The sequence below is a fragment of the Alligator sinensis genome, unplaced genomic scaffold (genome assembly GCF_000455745.1).
Source record: "Alligator sinensis unplaced genomic scaffold, ASM45574v1 scaffold1240_1, whole genome shotgun sequence".
NCBI lineage: Eukaryota > Metazoa > Chordata > Crocodylia > Alligatoridae > Alligator > Alligator sinensis.
Genome location: NW_005842245.1, coordinates 1,783,501 through 1,804,233, shown reverse-complemented (window position 1 = coordinate 1,804,233; position 20,733 = coordinate 1,783,501). Strand labels below are relative to the sequence as shown.

The window sequence follows — 20,733 nt, the reverse complement described above, 5'->3', positions numbered from 1 at the left end:
TCCTGCTGCTGTATAATTTCTTTGATTTTGAACTTTGTCATGTTTTAATTTTGCTGGCATTTTCTGCTTCGAGCCCATTACCTCTGCAGTATACTATTGGTGTGGACAGAGGATGGTTGGTAAATGGGGATGCAGATGAATTGCATGAATAAGGTTTGAATTTTAAGAGAATCCAATTGCCTTAAGAAAATGTTTTAAACTATTCTGACACTGGCTGAGAGATTAAAATGTATAGGGGAGGTACTTGGAAAAAACAAAGGTGCTTGAGGTAAGACAGCTTCACCAGCAAGGCAGGGGAGCAATAGAACATTCTTTGCTACAGTGTTTTATTGGGTGCCTTCTGTGCTGTTGCTTAGGACCATATAATTCCTAGTTACATGCTAAAGGAAAATGTTTCTTAAGGCAAAGTTTCTTAACTGCAGTTGTTTGTCACTATGTAGAAAATGTACTGACGATACTCCACATCATTGAAGTTGTATAGTCAACTAAATATCCAGACTACAGACAAATTAGGCCTAAGAGCATTAATGTGGAATAGTAAGATTGTTTGCACCTTATTTCTTTGATGTAACACAACACATAAATGGGGAGAAAGGAACAAAACACAGGCCAATAACATCATGCCCATTTTTGATGTCCTGTTCCACCTCATTCTATGTAGGTTATATTTTGTTCAAAATTTCCAAGTGGCTGCTTTTGAGGATCAAACTGGAGAGAATTTGCTCCTTAAAAACATTTTGAAATATATAGGACCCTTCTTGGTTAAGTCTGACATTTTACCCACCACGCTTCCTGCCTGGATTACCATATTTACTTGACTATAAGACAGCTCCCAATAATTAGATTCTCTATATAGAAAATATATTAATTTATTATAATTTTCCAGGTACAGAATCTACTTATTGGAGGTTTGTCTTGAATTAGTCTGCTTCCCACTGCTACATCAGGGGAAATCAACCTGAAGGAACAGGTGCTTCCCTTATACCCCAACTTTTTCCTCCTGCAGCCCCTTCGCCCTCTCCTTAATGTGAGACCCTGTTCTCCTTTAGCATATGGAAGTGAGGGGGAAATTTAAAAACACTGGGCACATCTACATGAAACACTTACTGCAAAGCAGACTAATTAGCTCCACAGTAAACATCTCACATCTACATCACATCTACACATGTGACCTTATTAGGCCACAGGAAAATAATTAACTCCACAGCTGGATAATACTTCTGACTACAAATACTACCCCCCTGTGGAGTTTTTTTTTTTTACTCTGCAGTACCCATTGCACATGCAGCTGGCTGGGGCAGAAGGGTGCTTCAATACAGGGGCTGCCTGATGGCTAGCCCTGCACTGGAGCACCCTTCTGCAGCACACTGAGCCGAGCTGACGTAGTTGTGGGGTGGCAGGCTGACCCCCAGGTCTCTTGCCAGCCGGGGCTGCTCCAACCCAGCTCAACGTGCTATGCTCCCAGGCACATGTGTAAATGCGGTGCCTGGGAAGCAATAAATGCCAGAGTGATAAGCACCAGCGTTTACTGCTTTGACTTAATTTCATGTGTAGATGCGCCCACCGGCTTTAAAATAAACATACCTGTGGTAATGTATATATAGGCCAAATACTATAAACTCTATAAACACACTTTTAAGCAGCACTTTTGTACCTACTTAGAAAGAATATAAACTATTCATTATATCAGTTCAAAGCCAAAAGACTAATGTTTTACCATACAGTTCTTTGGGTTGGGTCCCAGCAGAATCAACAGCATTTCAAGCCATGGTGACCCCACAGCTCAGCACTGCTCAATATGTGTGTGTACTCCAGATAATCCCCAGAAAGGATCCATGAGTTAATTAGCTCCCCACTCATGCCTGGAACCGTGTTCTTTTCATGAGTCCTGGGATCCTCCAAAATTTTATACTCAGATGAGGGAGACGCAAAAGGGGAATTTTATCCTTACTGTTGATTTAGGTAGTGGAGTGCTGGAGAAACATTTATTTTATTCATTTAGTATTCACTCTTGACTTTCTCCAAACAATGGCACATGGAGAGAGTATGTGGGTGCATGATTGCCCTAGGGTTCAACGTGGTAACTGTGGACTGGGTTCTCCTGACTAAACCTGGCCACAAGTCAAAGAAGAAGGACCATGCCCATTGGACAACAGGATGAGTGGGGCCTCAAGTTTCTATATGAGAAGGGACCATCTTTCCTAATATCTTGAATGCTTGTATGATAGCAGTCAGAACATTTTTTTAAAGAGTGGGGTGCTAAAATCCTTATTAGTTGGCTGTGGGATAGGAGGAACTAACAGTAGCCTGGCCCAAGAATTAAGGAACAACAGATCTTGTTGGGGTCGGACTGAAGGAAGAGTTAAAATCTTCCAGTTTTAAATTTATTCATAAAAGTGAAGCATCTAGGTTAAATACATTTATGGTGCTGTGTCTTTCTTCCTGGTATGTCTGACTCACAAAGCACATTACTGCAATCAGGAGATTTAAGAAATGTCTTTCTGAGCCCTTAAGGAAAATGTGTATTAGAGAATGAGCCACTTAGAGATCAATAAAAGCTCCATGTCATTTAAAATCACACTTAAATTCCTAAGTGTGCTGTGTTTTCTCCCCCCCCCCCCCCCGCCAGTATTTTTTTTTCCCTTTACAGATCATGTGCCACTAACAAAGAGATTAATGTGCTGGCACGATTCAACACCTATTTTACTGCTTGCATGCAGACAGACATCCCACAAGCTTCTGCCTCATGGACATTCAACAGAAGCCCATCGTTAATACCCTCCAAGTTTGTTTGAAATCATTAAGCTCCCACCTTTAATTGCTGCTTTCTAACACTACTGGGGAATCTTGACTATTCAAGCGCACTCTTTAATCCAGCTTGACAGTAAAAATGCATTAACCTTCATGGCCCAAACCCGCCTTTAGCCCAGAGAGGAAGGATAAATTGTTTACCCAAGGAAAGCGAGCATAAATTTTTTAATAAATTCCATTTTGTTCCAAGAAGGTTAACAATTCATTTATGATCACTGATTAGACAGTGACAGAAAACAAAACTGCAGTTTGTTTTTTTGTCCTATATAGCTCAACTGAATGGCACTTGTGATAGAAGTAAATGCAAGCATTTCTCCATTACCACTGGTAAAATTAAGTAGTTCCTGAAATTGTTTATTATTTAAAGTGCATAGTATATTTGCCTACATATGACTATAATTGAGGTATTTGCATGTTTGTGCATCTCATATATTGATCTCTATACCTTTTAAATATATAGATATATACTATACAAAGGTTGCCATGAACAAGACATTTGCCAGCCATTTACAGCATTGTCGTACTTGGAATGCGACAATCTGTGGACTTTCTCTGTATATTAAGGAAGACATAATTATATTATCTCAATACCTACACATTAAAAGATTGGTATATGTTACCTTTTGCATGATGACTTCTCTAGATGTACGTAGAGAGACAACAGAGGATCATGTCAAATGCCCTAGTCTGTGATGCCCTGTGGGCCCTGACACAGAATATCATCTGCTCTCCATTGCTTCACAAAGACGGCATGGTTAGACTGGAGGTGGGGGGGAACTTAACACATACTAGAACTGCTGCATCTGGCAGAATCTGGAACAGCTGCACAATCTGATGAAAGACGGGTGAGGAATCCCCAGCATCAGTGATATAGAGGCAGTTCCAGGCCACTTTCCCAGGCCCAATATAAGGGATGTAGTAGGGAGAGTGTGTAGCCAAAGGCCTAGTGAACACCTGCACTTCCTGGCATAGATGGCTCTCTGGTCAGCTAGCACAAACAAGGCTCTGCAACTTGTAACAGTGGGTGAACTGGCCTACGGCCTCAGGATTACACAAGGTGCAGAGATGGTAGCGTCCTGAGTTCAGCTTTGCCAGCTCCCATGGATAGTATACTCTAACATATTTTAACTAAATCCAAATGTGCTGAAATTGGCTCAGCTCTACAAACAGAGCATGTTTTATTGTTTAATTTCACTGGCAGAGGTTCAGCGAAAATGTGAGTAGATATGTTAACTGTCAAGGTGAGGCTGCCTATCTGCTCGATGAGGGCTCATCACCAGCTCAGGAATGACCAAGCCCCGTTTGTATAATTTTCATTTGTATAAAGTACTCACCCGTAGCATTTTAATTTGCAGGGTCCCCTGATCCTGTATGGATGTTCTAGGATCTCTGCCCAGGAAAGTGAATCCTTCCTTTAACCAGCTAATAACAGGAAGTGGGTCACCAGTCGCCTTACATTTCAGCAAAGCTGTCCCATCTACTGCTAATGTCTGGTTGACTGGCCCCTGAAGAATGATGGGTGGAGGCCTGTCTGTTAAAACTAAGTGAGAACATAAAACATTATTATTTTTTTCCTTTTTAGAATAACATATAGCAGTTAGCATCTCATTTGCAAGAACAGACTTGCATATGTTTTTCAGACAGGCCAATACACTATTTCACTAATCAGGAAAACATTAAAAAGTATGTGCTGAGATCCTGTTAAAGCCAACAATAAGCATGTGCTTAAATGCTTTCTTAAATATGTCTTCCAGAATCAGGGCCTAAAAGTGGAAAGTTGGTAAAAATAAATAAATAAATAAATAAAAAGGTAACCCAAATCCCAATTAACTGTATTTGGTTAGTTAAAGTGGATATTGGTTCAAAATTTCCTATTCATGCTCCATCAACAAATAATTTTTCAGCTGAAAACATCTAACAGTAAAATAAAATCTTCTCATAATTTTGAGCACGCTAACTGATTGCACTGCTCTCTCCAGTGGGGAACAATTCCAATTTAATCAAGCTGTCTAACTGCTTACTTATCAAATCATTTCATCACCTTTTAAGACCATGAACTCTGCTATTTTTCTCCTAATATTTTACATTTGCATGCTTGAAATATTTCATAAAGGACTCTGTAACCAGTGAGTGCATGGCTGCCTATAAGCCTCATTCTGCTACCAGTGGGATATCTAGAAAATGAGGTAAATGCTTATGTTCACTTTTCTTGCAAGAACAATTTTTCATAAATAATTCCACTGTTGAACCTATTCCCTATGCCATCTGTTAAGCAGAAAAAAAATATATACTTCTTTGTTTCTATAGGACTGATTTAAACAAAAAAAGAAAGTAAAATACACGATCATGAACAAGGGGCTAGATTCTTTATTGTCATCAACTGAGTCAAACCAGCATAAAATCAGTGTAAGAGTATTGAGAATTTGCCCTCAAATGTTTAGTTTCCACACTGCTGCTGTTTTAAATCTCTGAACAACAGGTTATTTGGCATCTGAATGAAAATATTCTAATAATTGGAACCATCTTCTTTGTGGGTGTAAATTGCCATCATGGATGTCATTGGAGCTATCCCCCTTTACACTATCTACACATCTTCTTCAATGCACTTAGCATTTTGATTTCTCATAAGAATCTTCATTCCGTATACAGTTTATGAAATAGGAAAGTGTTAATAAGAACTAGAGTTCCTCACTCCACCTTTTTCACCTCCACAAAAACTGTTTCTGGATCTCTGATGTCACAACAATCCTAAGCACTTTTCTTTATATGAGAAGATAACCTGTAATTATACTACTTTGGACTACGATCTCATCAAACTTACTGAAATCTAAAATTTCACATTTAAATAAAAAACTATTCCAAATGATTTATTATTGTAGAAAATGATAACTGCCCTGGAAATTCTGAAATGCAGTACACTGAATTCAGAAATGAAATAGGAACCAATTTGACACACAAGGGCACACAATGGGATTCATTTTCACTTCAGCATGCGTTTTTATATTTCAGTAGTCAAGTAGACATATCACACAACTGTTGATGAGTGCCCATGACTTCATACACATTTTCAGATGATCTGGGAGCATTTTCCTGGGTTTCTTTTCCTGGTAGAAAAACTCACCCAGAGATTCCTGAATAATTTTGCTGAGCCAGTGAAGAGCAGAGATTTTGCAGTGCTGATGCTGCAGAGCCAGGAGCCCACTATGCACATCTCAGCATGTTCTGCAGGTTCCTTCACTTGGCAGCAGGGCACAAGGCAGCCCTGATTGTTTGATTGAGACTGCTCAGGCTCAGCTTGGGTCCCCATACAGCACAATGTGGAGATTATGAAGGGGGCACGTTCTGCTTTCTGCTTGGCTGGAGCAGTAGAGTCCAGCCCAAGCAGCACATTGTCTGCTTGGGGGAGGCAAAAACAAATAACCCTGGGATGCTAGAGGGCTGTGCTGTGGCTTCTCTCAGAAGGAAACGTGTATAGACATCCACTCCCCCAGGAGAAACTATCCTGGGATAAATCTAACCCTGGTTGTTCCAGGATTATTTTGCTCCAGGAACATCAATTTTTGCTCTGAGAGAAAAACCCGTGACATCTGTACACTCATCATTTCTACTTGAAGTACAGTGACTTTCCAAAGAGAAACTGAATGTTTGCATGTGGTCTCTAATGCATGCATTTTGAGAGACAGCATTTTGGTCACAGTTTATACTATAATTGTAGAAGTACATATTATACAATAGAATAAAAGAAAATACTTTTAGCATAAGTATAATCAGGGGAAGAGATATCCATAGAAGTTCCCATTTAGATTTTCAATGCAGAGCAAAGAGTCTTTCAGTTTTCTAGTTGAGTAGGTATGGATTTAAGAATGAAAACATATAATTGCTTACGTTTATAACTATACCTCTTTAGTTATTTGTGGAAACTAATTCTCTTTTATATGTGTAGCAATGTAGACATTTTAAAAGCCTATTGCATTTTAGATATTGCTCTTTGGCATCTAATTAGTTTTTTTACTGCCCAAATGAGTAGCTCATAATCCTTTAAATAGGCTTGATCAATAAAGTAATTGAAAGTCTCCTGGCAAGAAGGAATCTTCATTTTCAAGGGTGTTATGGGTGAAAGACTACTACAGGTTTCCATGACACTAAAGGCTAAAGGTTAAATGAACACTTAGGGTTTCCAGTGATCTGTGAACAACTGTACTGTCTTCACAACTATGACCTGTAAATCTTCTGTAAAATATCTTTAAATTTTCCTGTTTTTATCAGTTATTTAAATAAATAACCGGGATCCCTACTACATAGGTCTTGTACTGAACAAGAAGCTAAATCCTGAGTAGCATTTTTGAAAGAAGTTTGCATATGTATTAACACTTACCCTGTTTTAAAGATGGATCAATACTACAATAAGTCAATGAATAGTTATTGTAGCTTTATTTTTTCCCAGTGCACAACTTCTGTATTAATTTTCTATTAACATTTGTGCAAGCAAATTTTACTGGCATGAATGTTCATGGAAGGTGAATTTCAAAGACATCTGTGCTTGCATTCAGTATTCATTGAATTTAAAATTAGTATTTGAAAGCATATACATATATCCATGCATACTGGTGAGAGAAATCAGACCATATATCTTCTCTGACCAGAGCTTAGCAATACAACTTGATTTCTGACCAGTGGTTTGAGTAAGGTGAATTTAATTTTTTGACAAATAGCTGACCAAAAAATGTAGTTTATGCTTGACAGATGCTACTTGAAAGTTTGGGTTGAATACAGTAAAGCAATTGGGTCAAAAGGAAAACAATTCAGAAATGCCAAAGTGAAGCATTTCTGAAGGAAATAATTTCAGCTTCTTACACAAATTCACAAGAGGAAGGAGCCACCACTCAGAAGAAAAAAAAAAAGGAGGGAAAAGACAATTCAGCATTCCCCCTGTAATGTCTAGAAAATCTAGGCTTTGGGACACTCAAGTTCAAATACCTTCTTTTGGACTGAAACAGGAATTTGAATGAAGGTCTCCTACTTACTGGGTGTGTCTACACGAGATGCTAGGTTGCCATAGAGATGAACTATGATTACGTAGCTCACCGCTACGGTGACATGTCAGCAGCCACAAACCGTGATACCAATGCCAGTATGCAGTAGCAATGAGCTACTGAGCAGTAGCTTGTTGCTACTGTGCAGTAGTGTCAGAAACAACCTTTGCACCGCTGCGACTGCACAGTAATGACAGTCTGTAGACACAGGTGCACATGTAGACATGCCCACTAGGAGAGAGCCCGTTCCATCACAATCAAGAGAATTTTCAATTCTTTTTTAATATTTCCAGCATTTGATTTTTAAATATTCCATGGACAAGGAATGGAAGGGTCGATATCCCCACAGGCAAATAAATGGGCTATAAATGGATATTTAAGTATTCCAGAACAACTTCAAAGGAAGAACTGTGAGTGATATACTACAGAACACCCTAGATCAGGGGTTCCCAACATTTATGTGCCCAAGGGCACATCTGAATTTAATAGAAAAAGCAGTGGGCACCAATATGAATATTAAAGTTTAGAATTTAGAATCCTGGATATGCATATGTGCCTGGTTTCTTTTGGGGAGGGAGTAGTAAGTGCCACTCCAACACTGTGTCAGTTGGACTGATTCAGTCTCATTTTGGTGGCCATTGTGTACAGCCTGTGAAAAAAAAATCTGAAGTGTTGTTGTTCTGAGTTAAATTGGCAGTGACAGCATTTTTTGTTGGAATAATGACTTTTACTGATCGTGAAAACACGTGCGGGCACCTGAATAAACCTTAGGGGGTGCCATGGCGCCCACAGGCACCATGTTGGGAACTGCTGCCCTAGATGGTATCTCCTGAAAAGTGGGATACCCTACTTCAAATGAGGCAGAGGAGGACTCTTAGCTAACAGGTAAGAGTCCACCTTCTCTGCAACCTATTTGGTTTTGTGAATGACTTCAAATTCTCCTTATAAACCATCTCTTTAGTTTTATTAAAAATGCCTAGAAACAACGTAAGATAAGTTTTTATCGGTTCACTGAAAATTTGGTATCTAATTTGATTCTTTTCAATTCTTTAGCTTATCCCTCTGACTACTATGGGTGCCTGTACATGAGCCCAGAGGCTGCTTCAACGTGCTGTAATTACAGTGCGTCAGAGCAGACTCGATTAACTGAGTCTGCTGGAGTATGGTAATTACCATGCCCCAGCTAGCCACCGTGTCTTGTGTACCAGTGTCCCCGCACTTCAAAATGGCGGTGGAGGTACTTTATCTAAAGGTCATTGGATGAGCTTTGAATAAACCGCCCCTGCCGCCATTTTCAAGTGCAAGGACACTGATACACGAGATTCTATGGCACTCTAATTAAAGCACCCCTGGGCACCTGGCCACACTCCCAAAGCACGTGTAGAAATGCCTTGTGTGTACATGTACGTTAGAGGGACAAGGCAAAAAAAATAATCAAAATAATTGAATTAGATATAATATATAGATACATATTTACTACACACATGCACATACACACACACTCACATGTGCACGCGCACACACACACACGTTTGCAAAATCCAAGTAGTGGTTGTGCATAGTTACAGAGAGCTATTAGGCAGTAATTCACAGGGTTAAAAATGCATGCAGTGGTTGGGAAGTTCAATCAATAAATATGAATAATGAATAGGTTAAAAAAATTGAGATCTACTCCTGAATATTCTGTGCACAGAGAAAGAGGATAAATTTATGGAATAAATTACTAATTGTGAATTATTCTCTCCCTCTCTTTTTCAGTCTCTCTCTCCTCTCTCTCTCTCTCATAGACAGAGACGGAGGCAGAGACAGACACAGACACACAGACACAGACACAGAGTTAGGCTGAAGTAGTTAGTTAATTTGCATGACCTGCCATTATAAGACTGTGCACTGCATATCTACTTTTGCTTTTGAAAATGTTGCACAGACTGTCTTCATTTTTAAAAATGATTTTACTTTTCCAGATGTGAGTTAGACAGTGGATTTATGTGCTGGTCTTTCAAGAAAGAACAAGATTTGAATTTCAAATATACTGAAGGCTCTTAGCACAGTCCATAATCAGCAAAATTATCACTCAACTCAGCACATTTCATCACAGCTAGTAATCTCTTCTCGTATGAACACTTGAGTTAAAAATATTTCCAGTGAAGACTTGTAAGTGCAAAAATGTAACAACTGAAACACTTCTATATATGGCATAATTAAGCACTTGTTTTTCTGCACATGACATATGTTTTCATTCTGTATTGGAATTTCAATTGGTTCTAAATTACTCTGGATCAAACAAAAATGTGTTCGAAATGAAAATGATGGCTCGCCACTATTATTAAATCATTAACCAAACAGAAAAATTCTGGGCTATGAAGTAAAACTGAAATCACCAGCCAAAAACTGGAAAGCTAATGCTTAAATATGTGGCTAACATGTGCACTGTTTATATTTTAATATATTTTTAAACCGTGAAATTAGATTTCTCTACCGTTAAAATGATTGACTTTCATAACTTCTACACAGCATCAGCTGACAAAGCCTATTTAGACATTTATGGCTAATTCCCCAAGTATAAGCAATGTCAGAAATTATCTACTATGCAGTGGAATCTATATGTATACAACTTGGGTTACAGAGTGCTCTTTTTGCATTTTCTTAATAACCTCTCCCTACCCTTTTCCTAAAGAATAATCTTGGATTATTTTGCAATCATTGTACTGCCAGTCAGGTTCTGGGAAATACTGAAAAAGGCTGTTTTTTCAACCCTTTAGTCATCCAGCTAATAGTTAATGTTTTCTGTAGGTTTTTCAGAGTACAGAGTACCTGAGAATATGACTAATTTGAGTTGAGTCTGCATTTTGGCATGAACACCTTAATGAGCCGTTCTGTTGACTGGTTGTAGGAACTGATGAAAAATTCAGAAGAGGTCAATTATGATTTCCATTCTCTCTCTCACATCCATACGCATGCACTCATGCATGCATACACACACATGCACACAGAGAAAAAGATGAAGATGACGACGGACCAGAGACCTTGTCTGTCGAAAGGAAAAATTTCTCATCACTGATATCCTTGAACCTGGCTTGCTCTTTTCGGCCCCTACCGCAGTAAATCTCTGCAGCATCAGCAGGTGCAACCATTAACAGCTCAATGTCCTCTCAGCCAATGTTTGTATGTTCTATTTATTCCAATCTCAGGCATGGCACTGAATCAGGCAGTGCCATGGACAGATATTAAAAAATACTGCCTTTCCATTAATTTTAAATGACCTTTTAATCTACATGTAAATTTGTATTGTATGAAAATGCATCATTTTGTCATAGGGAGTGAGAGAAAAGGAAGACTTAAAGAGGTCACAGAGGGAAGGTTAGTCTTTAATCTGCTAGAAACTACTTTGCAGAAATGCACTGGGTGCTTGTAAAGATGCAAGGATAGAGAAGAAATTATCTCCCCCTGTCATAAAAATATAGACAGCTTTTGGAAAACAAAGAAATGACATCAAATTCATTCTTAAACCTCTATAGCTTGTGCCTGAACCTCTCTACCTGTCACCTGTGATGAATATGGTCTTGTGAAAAGCCAGATTATTCAGAATTAGACATCTTTTCAAACTTTCATGGTGCAGGCAGGTCTCTAAGGGAGCTGTAATAGTAGATCTGTGCATATAACAACATTTTTAATGGTAAAGATTCATCAAAGTCTGTCAGGAGATATTTAATGAATCAGTTAAGATAAGGAATAAGGAGGCCAGTGAATACTATAATCTGCCAGGCAAAGTGGAATTTCTGTTTTTTTTAGTATATACTGCCCTAGATCCATGACCAGAAATCACAGAGAAGCCAGCATGATTCATGGGAGAAAATGGAAGGGTAGTTTGTGTGCACTGGCAGACAGGCAGGAATGTATTTTATGTAGTTTTCTAAAATTAAGTTTTGAAATGCAAGTGATAAGTTGAAATGTGCTGTTTTTTTGTCAACCCTACCACCTAGCTAAGTATGATTTACATTAATTCCATTGCTCTAATATTTGCATACTTTTCCACTTCAATTAATTTATTTTTAAATCTCTCCTGTGAAGTAAGAAATACCTGTATTTACACAGAAACTAAAGGCTATTATGTTAGTTATGGAAATCAGCATTGGTCTGTTGTGTTTAGTATAGCTATGCCAATGCTGCTGAGCTAAGCATATGTCCTTAAGTCACTAGCCTAAGGTAACATAAAAAGTCTGTGGTCAAGCAAGAAATTGAGCATATTTCCAATGAATACCAGTTCAGCCCTTTTACTACATAAGCACTCATTGCTCAATAACTTAATTCTGCATTAGACGACGGCAGCTTCAATTTCTTCTTCAGTATAATAAAACATGTCCTTTTTCAGGCTTTTGTATTCTAAGTTGGTATGTTCTTCCATTTGTACTTTTAGTTTAAGGGGTTTTCAACCCCGCATCCCATGTCTTTGTGACAAAGTGGGTGCATCTACCGGAGATATTTACTGCAGAGCTAACTAATTAGCTGTTCACTTAACATCTCATGTCTATACATGCATATGAGGCACAAGTCAACTAATTTACTCCACAGTGGGACAGTACTTGTAAATACAAGTACTATCCTGTTTCAGTTTTTTACTCTGCAGCAACACATGTGTAGATGCTGACAGGGCTGGCTGGGGCATGAGGGTACTTCAGTGCAGGGGCTGCCTGACAGCTAGTCCTGCACTGGAGCACACTTGTGCCCCAACCAGCCCCTCTGCAGCACACTGAGCTGAGTCAGCGCCTCCCTGGGTTGGCAGTCTGACCCGCGCGAGCTCCTTCCCAGCTGGGCCTGCTGTGCTCCCAGGCATACGTGTAACTGTGGCACCTGGGAAGCAATAAACTCTAGCATGAGAAGTACCATAGATAACTGCTTCAAATTAATTGTACATGTAGATGCACCCAGTGGAGAGCATTAAGATCCTTTGTGCATGGCATGTAATCTATAGTTGCTGATATGATTAACCTGATCTCTTTTCTCTGTATTTGCAAGATTTTTAATTTTTTTCTGTGCTATTGGTAAAAAGCAATGAACAGTAAAAACCAATAGAAATTTTCGTATCTCACCATCAGTGACTTCCAGTTGAGCCTTTGCTAAAATGCTTCCTGCAACCGTCAGCGCCTGACAGATGTAGTAGCCTGCATCAGACCGTTGAATGTTGGTAATAGTGAGGTCCCCTGTTGGTGACACTGAATACCTACTGTTGGGTTGGAGAGGCTGGTTTGGAAAGAGTAGATTCTGTAGAGACATGTGATACCATATCAGTGCAAAATAAGAGCATTGTTTTGTTTTGCCATCAGTCAAATACTCAATGATTTCCTTTACAAGCAGTATATAAAAATACAAATATAAACAGTGCTACTAGTTATACCACATGAGGATTTCATAAGCATAACCCCCCCCCCCCCCCCCCAAATCATCCGAATCCTCCGAACACCCCCCCCCCCCCCCCCCCCCGAAATGTTTCCTGCTTTGGAGAGTTTGCTGTTTAAGTCAGACAAAACATACTATTAAATAACAAAAGATAACAGTTTCAGGTAGGGGTACAGGCAAGAGGGAAAGGTGTCAATGATTATACTTAGATGGTTTGAATTTATTTCATATAGTCCTTCTTAGTTCTGGATTAAATTTTAATAAAATTAACAGTGGGCAACAGACCAGGAGATAACACTGGAGTACAGATTAGAAAAATACCTGAAAGAAGTGAATTATGAAGAGATATTTGAAGGGCCACAGAGAGACTGCTTGGCAATGAATACTTTTCCAGGCAAAGGGGGAAGCAGGAACAAGAGAAGCACAACTGGGAAGAGGATACAAACAGACCATAAAGAAAGAGAAGTTGGCAGAGCATGAGAGGTTAAAGGAGGGGGTAGAAGGAAATTAAAACTGAGCTGCAGGAAAGGGGCAGAGCAGAACAGAGCCTTGAAGGTGAGGACAAAGAGCATAAATCTGATGTGGAAGTTGACTGAGAGCCAAGAGTTTCAAGAAGGATCAGGTAGCATATTTAATATAGAGAAAAGTGATTAATTTAGCTTCTGCCTTTTGAATGGATCAGAGCAAATGGAGATAATAATTATGGAAATGAGAATGGAGCAGTAGTCAAAGCAAACTATGATCAAGGCATGAACTAGGGTTTTAGTAACTGAGGGAAAATTTTAAAGAGAAAAGTGACAACATCTGGCAAGAAACTTGATGTGCGGAAAGGAGGACTAGGAAGAATAAAAAATGTTCATATGGGAAATTGAGGTTAGTGGAGCTGTCATGGGTGATGGAGATGAGAAACAGGAGAGAGAAGCTTTAAAAGGAATGATGAGAAAGAAATATGCCTTAACTAGTTAAATCCATAAAAATATGGCAAATCAGTTTAACTATAGTATCAACTAAACTAGCCCATTATAAAACTATTAGAATAATTAACACTAATAACATCCCCCAAACACTTTAGCAACTGTAATATAAACTACTGATTATAACTAATTATAACATTGTTTTGTTTTTCTTTCTATGACTAGGAATTTGGAAAAGTTCTGTTGACATTTTGAAGTTTGCCTGTTGATGCGAAGCAGAAAACTTAAACTCATGGATAAGACATCCAAAGGCATTCAGTGTTGATCTAAGTCTTGCTCCCAATGGTAATTAATTATACCTTGACTTCAACAGGAAAAAATTTAGGCAGAAGGCAGTTTTCCTAGCCTGTGCAACTTTTCCTTCCTGCACTGGAATGAACCCGAAACCTTACAACAGTGTTTGTTTCCTCTTCCCTCCAAAAGATCCACAGAGAAATCACAGGGTATCCAGTTGCTCAGTAGTTAGGATATGGGGAGTGGGAAACACAAGTTGAAGTCCTTAATCTGCCTGGTTCAGGCCAGAGACTTTAACTTGAATTTGCCACAACGCAGATAAGTGCTCTAACCACTGGCCAGTCTGTAGTCTCCCTCTCTCCTTAAAACTCCATCTCAGCCTTGAGAAGCCCTTCCAAAGAAAAAAAATGCCTTCCAAGTCAGCATGTTCCCACAAAAAGCTACTTCGATTAATTGGTATTTTTCAACAAACCCCACCCCTGACCCTTTTTCTCAGAAATCTTCCAACCAGTGATTAGTGAGAAATAAGTGAGAATACCACCTAAGATTCTGCATTGTCCTGAGTCTTTGGTAGTTGTACATGCCTTGTACAGGGAGAGGCAGCATGACTGAGAAGCAAGTGAAAAAACTGATCTAATGGCACAAAAACAGAAAATCTCAATATTGCAGAGCTTTACTCATTCCTCTACTTGCAAATTTGAACTTGGTGACACAAGGCAGAAATCACTGCAGGTTAAGGTCCCTAATCCTTATAATCCTTTCATTGCTAATCATTCATTCTCCTCTTATGTGACTATCTTCCTCTCACCTCCTTTAAGCATGGGATGTCTAATCCTGAGGGATGTTGGGCCCCAGTCAGTTCTGCAACTTCATCATCTCACCCCTCAGGATCAGACCAGTGGATGATAAATTGTCATAAATTGACTGCTGCACACATGATTTTAAAGGTCTTTTAACTTTAAGTGGATTCAATTATCAGACAGTTTGCTTATTCAGGCATAATGGTGGCATGCTGGGCCACAGTCATCTCTAGTATAACTCTATTGACTTCACTGAAATTACATCTTTCGAATGTAATAGAGTAACACCAGGTATAAATTTGGCCTGGAGAGTTTAAAGATTTTGCCTGCCTTGAGCTGGTACATCTCACTGGAGTACTGCTGTCAAGCTTAGAGAAGAAAGGTTACCAAATACAAAGTACTAGCTGCTGATGCACAAGCCGGCACAAGAATAACCCCAGAGACTAACTCCCTTCCTTCCAACTCTCTGTACATAGAAAGAGATAGTTAGCCATGACAGCCTGCTTTCAGGCAGAAGGTAAGGTAGATTTGCACCTTGCAGACTAAATCAATCAACATGAGCTTTCATGAGTCCAAGTTCACTTCATCAGATGCTGTGAAAGGACATACACAGAGCTGTGTATCAAACAGAGAGAGAGATCGATCTGAATATAAAAGATAGGGAAAGGAGGGAGGGAAGTGTTTGGAGAGGCAAACAAGTAATAAACCATCCCCATTCTCCCATTCCTCCCTCCCTTCCCATTTTTTGTATTGAAAGAGTATTCAAAAACAGAACAGGTCCAGAATGAAGAATGCCCTTTAATTTTTAAGTGGTTAACTTGACTAGTCACACACAGAGCATACTGCTGCTAATGACACCCCAAGGAAGAAGATGGCTTCTTGACAAACATAGAAAAAGGGCACCTCAAGTCTATACTCCCATGCCAGAATGTAAAGCCAGAGGAATATATGAATGTAAAGTCCACATGTGGCAATATTAGTGCACTTTGATTTTTATGATAAATACTTATAGTTGAGACTGACATTTAATGGGGTAATGTCTATTACAAAGCTTTGAAAGTTTTACATTAGAATAGTAACATTAACCCAGTTAACCTGTGTTGCTTCATTGCTGCTCAATTAAGAATAACATGTGGGTATAATGAATCACATTGAGCTATCTTTCAAGGTTTGATTATAAACAATGTAGGTATCAATTTTTATGTTGCATTTATTTGCCAAAAAAGAATGTTCAAGTCCTCTGGGAACTGGTTCTCAATATTGTAATTAATTTTCCAGGTTTGTAATTAAACAGCTTCAGCATGGTACAATCAGAAGGTAATAACATTCAATTAAAGACACAAGACACATTTTCACCTTAAAATGTTTTTACCCTTGAAGTGATACCAGTGGAAAAGGATAAAATAGAGTATTAGCACTTTTCAATTACGCTAAATGACTTTAATCCTGGAAATGATGTCCTACTTTAATTAGAAGCTCTTCTCTTTATTACAACATGATGGATGTCCACTTTATTAGATTCAAGTGTGACACTATAAGCCCACTTTACATAAACATTACCATGTTATTAAAACCCTCTACAAGGAGGGTTTTTGAAATGTTTTGTAGCACATCAGTACTTCCTACTTTAATTTTAAAATTCTATTATAGTTTCCTACTGGAACACTGTTTCTCCTTAGTAAGGCACAATGCTGCACTTTTCAAGTAAGTGGGCTATGCATTTGGAGGTTAGAGCTGAAATTCTTATCTCTCTGTATAATAGGCTGAAACAAATTTGAATGGAAACTAAAGTTAAACAACTTAATGGTTACAATAATAACAATGGATCATTTTCGGTTTAATACCCTGTTAAGCTCAGGGTATTGAGACTGGTTTTGATCCTGCAATTGGACCCAAGTGCCTACACATGCTAACTTAGAAGTGGCACCCTGTGGTAGGAACCTAGGCAGATCCATTAATGTGGACTGGCCTGTAGGATTAAATAATACCTACAGCAGTAATGGTGTTTTGGGGCACATTCCTCTCAGATTGATGCCAGTCTATTTTGTAACATATTTATTAACCTCTGTGAGAAGCTGACCTTTACAGAGCGTAGCTCACGTCAGTTTTGCAGAGGAATTCAATTTTTAACTCAAGTTCTCGTAATAAATCAGTGAAGAACAGACTTCTCAACAGAAACCACCAGGACAGAAACAGAGTTGGGGCAATTTCAGTGAGGCTCTCTTTTACCAGGCACCTAAACTGAGCTGACTCAGAAAGCGGAGTTGGATGCTTAGTAGCTCGAGGTGACACTAAGCATGCAGCTTCAATAGAGCTAAAGCCAGACAGGCAGAGTGTGCTTCCCTAAGGTACTTGGGCTGTTACTATTCCCTGACCTTTACTGAGTGAGATTTGTGCTGGTTGCAGTGATGTGGCCAGAAAACTCTTGTCTTTTGGACATTTACAGAGGGAAATAATTTGTATGGACTGTTAAAGCTTTAGAGAGTGTCTTCATCTTCATTTGAATGTTATAGCATCATTAAGCTTCCTCAGGCTCAATATCCCTGTTTCTCTTAAAAGAGATCTCTTTGTTCTGCATATGGACTTAGAGAGGAAGGAAAGTTGTGCCTGTTGAGGGCAAGCAGAGGAGGATGGTTTTTTATTGTTTTTCCCAGAATTCTGACAAGGATCTCAAGCCAGTTTTACTGTTATTGGCCTAGACATATTGAACTTGGCCCCTGCTGCCATTAACCACCTGGCAGAAGAATAACATATGAAAATATACCCCAGCTGACTCCAGGAGAAAAATTACATTAATATATGTGCCCAGATTCTTAATTGAGGCCTCACCTATTTGTTTGGATCAGATGTCACAAAAGAGCTGGAAAATGACCAAAAATAAGCATCATAGAAATCTAGTGTTACAATTCTATGCTGCAAGAGAATTGGCAGTAATAGACTAATTAACTGCCTTACAAATAATACCTCTTCTCCTGTTCTGAGCAGAGCTCAAGTACAGCAGAGGCTCTAGCCCATGGTTTATCACATTCAAACATTTACACACCAAAAGGAAATCCATCCAGATGGTGACAGCACCTGACTTCTAAAATCATCTAGTATTGGCAGAACATTAACGATGGAAATTTAAACAAAGGCTTAGGCATAATGGCATCATGTTTGGGTGTAAAACTAATGAAGCCAATACACACCCACAGCAATAATCACGGTGGAATCAGAAACTCCGTCTTAAAAATAACACACCCAGAGGAAAAGATTTTAAAAAGTAACTGCAGAAATTGTTTGTGCCATTTTTGCCAGAGCAAACAAGCTGTGTGTTCAAAAGGTGCATTAGCATGCATGTATGTACCAGGGCAAATCAGTCAGTGGATGGAATTACCACTTCTGATTTGCTAAGAAACATGCACATCCTATTATTTTTGCTACCCTATCTCTCATGACATGTTCCATATTTATCTCATCCACCTGTTATCCTGTATTTCAGAAAGAACAGACTGTCAGGCAGATACTGCCATTTTTTTTGTATGACTGCAGAGCACTTAGTTCAGTGGAGCCACAACCCAGTTGGCCTACACTTCTCAACATAAATGTTCAACACCACCACTACTGCCTTTGTTGTTACATTAGAGTATCTTGGGGATAAATGTGTTGTCTGAGTAAGATGCACAGAACTTGGGAAAGATAGTAAAGTAAAACAGAATATTTAAAAACTGAATGATATCAAATAAAAATGTGATTAAGTTTCAGGTGAAATTTTTAGACTTACCTGGCTGCCTTCCTTTTGCCAAAAAACAGCAGGCTGGGGATTTCCCTTAGTTTCACAAGGAAAAGTCACTGTTCGACCCTGGGCTACAATCTGATCTCGTGGCCTCACCACAAACTGTGGGGGAGCTAAAATATAAGAATAAACACCATGTAAAATTAAGAGAGATTCCTCAGAGAGTAGATGAATAATATCAAAGGGCAAAAAGAGCATTATGTAAATGTATTTTTATGCCATAGGGTATAAACCTTGATTTATTAGTAGATACAAATTTAGTAAAACAAGAAAAGAAAAGAAAGCAGCAACACTAAGTCATGATCTCTTTTAGCTGTAAGAAGAAAAGCACTATAATCATACATTCATTTAAACTGAGATGAAAATAAAGTCAGAAGCCAGTATCATGGGCGTTGGTTATGTTCTAACCGTTTCCTTGAGGCTTGTTTGGACTGACACTCACATACCATCCATGCTGTACACAGCTCAGCATTGGGCCTTTGCAGTGGTGTGCCTTAAGGTATGAAAGTGGCTCATCCCTGTCATATTTTTCAGTCCATCTGACTACACTGTTAAAAGTGAATGAGAATAGGGTTGGAGGAAAGGCCCAGAAGTGACAAGAGAAGTAGTCCAATGCATCCCTCAGAGTCCTTGAGGAAGAAGTAGGGGTGGCAAGAAGAGGTTGCTGTGGGAAAGAACATCCTCAGAAGCAATGTAAGATATGAGAACAGGGAAACAGGTTGGGAAAAAGGCAAAAGGGAGAAATGTTGCTGTCCAACAGAGAATCAAGGTTTATTTGACACTATCTTTCTCTGGACCAACTGTTTAGCTAGGAGACATGTTAGGCAAACTTTTGAGAACAAGTGCCCTTCTTAAGATGACCACTACTTTACAATAAATTAATAATAAAAGCCAGCTCTTGGAGCCATATGGTTAGATGAGAATATTTGCTTCTATTTATTTTTTTTTAAATGTCTAGCATTTCTGCACGACAAAACAATATTTGGAAATGGCTTGATATGAAAGGCCATTTTGTTCAAAAGGCTACCTAGCATTTCTCTCAACAATACAGTTGGTCCAATAAAAGATATCACCAAAAAAGCCTTGCATCTTACAGTTCCTGAACCATCATAGATACAACAAAACCCCAACCCTACTGCTGATGCCAAAATTTTTGTATTGGTAGACAATCCCATGCCCAACACTCACTTTTGCTATGTTACCTTATTTACTTGTACAACATTTGTGCCCTTTCCCAAAAACCATCCCTCCAAAATTTAGGTACGTCTCAACTGGGGAAGCTGATTTGGTTACCAGAACTGCAGCATGCAGATACTGAAATGGGTGTATAAGGAGCTGAAATGGCTGTTATGGGCTGTCCTTCTCTCCCAGCCCCAGGGGCAGAGGAGGGGAATGCAGTCTTCATTGTCACACTTAGGGTGCATACAGATGTTTAGGGACTGCACACTAACTCACGGAGCTTTATACATGCCCCCTTCCCTCCCTATCCCCAACCCCCCATGATCCAACAGACATTTGTCTGTTGGGTTGAGGGACAGGATCAAGCCTGTTTGCATCAGCTCTGACCAGCAGGCAGAAGTGCTCTAGCAGCCTCTGAACTGCTTTGTCCCCATCTCCACATCCCCCCAAATCTGGGGCCATCAGTAGGAGAGGGAGGGGAAGGGATCAGCACAGAGCTACTGGCTGGGTTTTCCCTGGCTAGAGCTGGA

The 20,733-nt window shown here is 39.2% G+C and overlaps 1 protein-coding gene across 1 annotated transcript in view; it reads right to left on the bottom strand.

The window, feature by feature from the left end:
• The window catches only part of LOC102386520 (roundabout homolog 2), a gene marked incomplete at its 3' end in the record, with an annotated part of 550,382 nt that overhangs the window by 22,993 nt on the left and 506,656 nt on the right, over positions 1–20,733 (bottom strand). The window contains exons 8-10 of the mRNA XM_006027470.3: positions 19,013–19,137; positions 12,935–13,106; positions 4,146–4,351 (exon numbers count right to left, since the gene is read on the bottom strand). Coding sequence (XP_006027532.1) covers positions 4,146–4,351; positions 12,935–13,106; positions 19,013–19,137 — 503 coding nt within the window. The remainder of the gene's footprint in view (positions 1–4,145; positions 4,352–12,934; positions 13,107–19,012; positions 19,138–20,733) is intronic.